General features: G+C 44.5%; 1 protein-coding gene across 1 annotated transcript; it reads left to right on the top strand.

Moving 5' to 3' along the window:
* Positions 1–381: 381 nt before the first annotated feature.
* Positions 382–1,788, top strand: LOC132296230 (uncharacterized). The gene has a single exon (XM_059794442.1). The coding sequence runs from the start codon at positions 382–384 to the stop codon at positions 1,786–1,788; it is 1,407 nt and encodes a 468-aa protein (XP_059650425.1).
* Positions 1,789–2,909: the final 1,121 nt, after the last annotated feature.

Genomic DNA, 2,909 nt, shown 5'->3' with positions numbered 1-2,909 from the left:
GACTTTACCGATTTCAATAAGGCATGCCCCAAAGACAGCTTTTCTCTGCCAAGAATCCACATGTTGGTACAAGGAACGGCTGGCCATGAGTTGATCAGTTTCATGGATGCATATTCAGGGTATAACCAAATCTCAATGCATCCATTAGATAGAGACAAGACCTCTTTTGTCACAGACAGAGGTTTATATTGCTACAAGGTGATGCCTTTTGGGCTCAAAAATGCTGGTGCAACATACCAGCGACTAGTCAACTTGATGTTCAAGAACCAAATTAGAAGAAATATGGAAATCTATGTGGATGACATGCTTGTAAAAAGCTTAAAAACTTAAGACCACCTAGCTGATCTACAAGAAACATTCTAAGTCCTCAGGAAACAGCAAATGAAGCTCAACCCAGACAAATGTGCCTTTGGTGTCTCCTCTGGGAAATTCCTTGGTTACATGGTAAGCAAGAGAGGGATAGAGGCCAACCCCAAGAAAATCCAGGCGATTCTTAACATGTGGTCTCTAGCATCGACCAAGGAACTTCAAAGATTGACGGGAAGAATCGCTGCTCTAAACAGGTTGATCTCCAGGGTAACAGATAGGTGTTTACCTTTTTTCCGTGTGCTCAGGAAAGCTTTTTCATGGACACCTGAGTGCGAGCAAGCTTTTACAGAGCTAAAAGAGTATCTCACTTTACCACCGTTACTATCACGGGCGATGCAAGGAGAGCAGTTGTATTTATACTTGGCAGTTTCTCCATCGGCAGTAAGCTCGGCCTTAGTCCGAAATGAGGATGGAATCCAGAAACCAGTATATTATACTAGCCGTGCGTTCAGGGGGGTAGAAGAGAGGTACCCAAGGATAGAAAAGTTGGCATTTGCTCTAGTTGCTTCTGAGAGGAAACTCAGTCCTTACTTCCAAGCGCATACAATAATAGTACTGACAGACCAACCACTTAGGCAGGTCCTCCGCAAACCTGATACTTCGGGGCGACTCATAAAGTGGTCGGTAGAACTTGGAGAGTTTGATATCCAATATAAGCCCAGAACAACCTTGAAAGCTCAGGTACTAGCAGATGTTATAGCAGAATTCACACCAAACGATGGGTACAAGCATGGCTTAAATGAACAAGAAGAAACTGAATCTATTTGGACATTATATGTGGATGGGTCAGTCAACACCCATGCAAGTGGGGCAGGGCTAGTAATTGTATCGCCGAATGGGGAATGCATCAAATATGCACTCAGGTTTGGATTTAAGGCAACCAACAATGAGGCGGAATATGAAGCCCTCATAGCAGGCCTCAGGATGGCTAAAGCCCTGGAAGTTGAGCGACTAATAGCGTATACTGATTCTCGACTAATAACTGGACAAGTCCAGGGGGAATATAAAGCCAAGGATGAGAAGATGAAGACCTATCTGCATAAGATAACAGATATTAAGGGCTTTTTCAAGAAGTTTTCCATTCATCGGATTCCCCGAGAAGATAATGAGCAGGCAGATGCCCTAGCACGACTAGCAACCACAGAGGAAGATAAAGCCACACCTGTGGAACATTTGGATGAGCCTAGCACAGTCTGGGATTGTCAACAGAAAATACACCAAGTAGTCCAAGGTATGGAATGGGTAGAACCCATTATCAGGTACATAAAGAACAAAGAGCTACCCCAAGATCGCATAGAGGCACGAAAGATCAGGATGCATACAGCAAAGTATTCCCTCATTGATGGGGTTCTCTACAAGAGGGGATTTTCTCCACCCTACTTACGTTGTGTCTCCATTGATGAGGCAACTATATTTTAAAGGATATACATGAAGGCCTTTGTGGAAACCATGCTGGGGCAGATCACTAGCGCATAAAACTATCCGACAAGGATACTTTTGGCCTACTATGAAGAAAGATGCGCTGGATTTTGTGAGGAAATGTGACAAGTGCCAGAGATTCGCAAATGTCCCAAAACGACCCGCAAAAGAGTTAACCCCTCTTACAGGGCCATGGCCTTTTGCCCAATGGGGAACGGACCTCATCGGCCCTTTACCCCCAGGGAAAGGACAAACTAAATACGCAATTGTGGCTATCGATTACTTCACCAAATGGGTGGAGGCTGAGCCATTAACTCATATTAGAGCAAATGAAGTAAAGAAAATTTTCTGGAAGACAATAATCTGCAGGTTCGGAGCACCAAGGGTGATTGTGACAGATAATGGGAAGTAGTTTGAAAGTGAGCAGTTCCTTGATTTTTGTAATGAGCTTGGGATCAAAGTTCATTTCTCTTCTCCTGCCCATCCCCAGGCCAATGGGCAAGTTGAGGTCACGCATAGGACAATACTGAAAATGATCAAGACATGTTTAGAAAAAGCCAAGGGCTTGTGGCCTGAACAAATACCCGGAGTCTTATGGGCCTATCGCACCACCGTGAGAACACCCATTGGGGAGACCCCCTTTAGGTTAACTTTTGGAAGTGAAGTGGTGATCCCGATAGAAACAAAGGTTGCCACCTTCAGAACCAAGTATTTCGAACCTCAACAGAACGAGATGGAACTACAGTTAAACTTAGACCTAATAGAAGAGAAAAGAGAGCAGACCCAAGTCAAGGTTGCAGCTTACCAGTGGATGGTATCCAATTACTACAATGCCCGGGTCAAGCTAAGGAGGTTCGAGCCAGGAGACCTGGTGCTCCGCGAGGTTACCCCAGCTACTATGGAAAAGGGGGAAGGAAAGTTAGCTCCCAACTGGGAGGGCCCCTATCGAGTAAACCAGAGCAATAGACCGGGGGTATATTGGTTAGAGACGCTTGGTGGAAGCCAACTTCCCCACCCATAGAATGCAGAACATTTGAGGAAATATTATTAGTAGGTACTTATGCCGGGCTATGTTTTATTTAATTATCTCACTTTTAAAGTGATAGTATGTTTTTTAGCTT

Source organism: Cornus florida, unplaced genomic scaffold (assembly GCF_030987335.1).
Source record: "Cornus florida cultivar Cherokee Brave unplaced genomic scaffold, ASM3098733v1 CherokeeBrave_3.0.0_Hap2_Chr02, whole genome shotgun sequence".
NCBI lineage: Eukaryota > Viridiplantae > Streptophyta > Magnoliopsida > Cornales > Cornaceae > Cornus > Cornus florida.
This window is presented reverse-complemented; position numbering and strand designations above follow the sequence as displayed.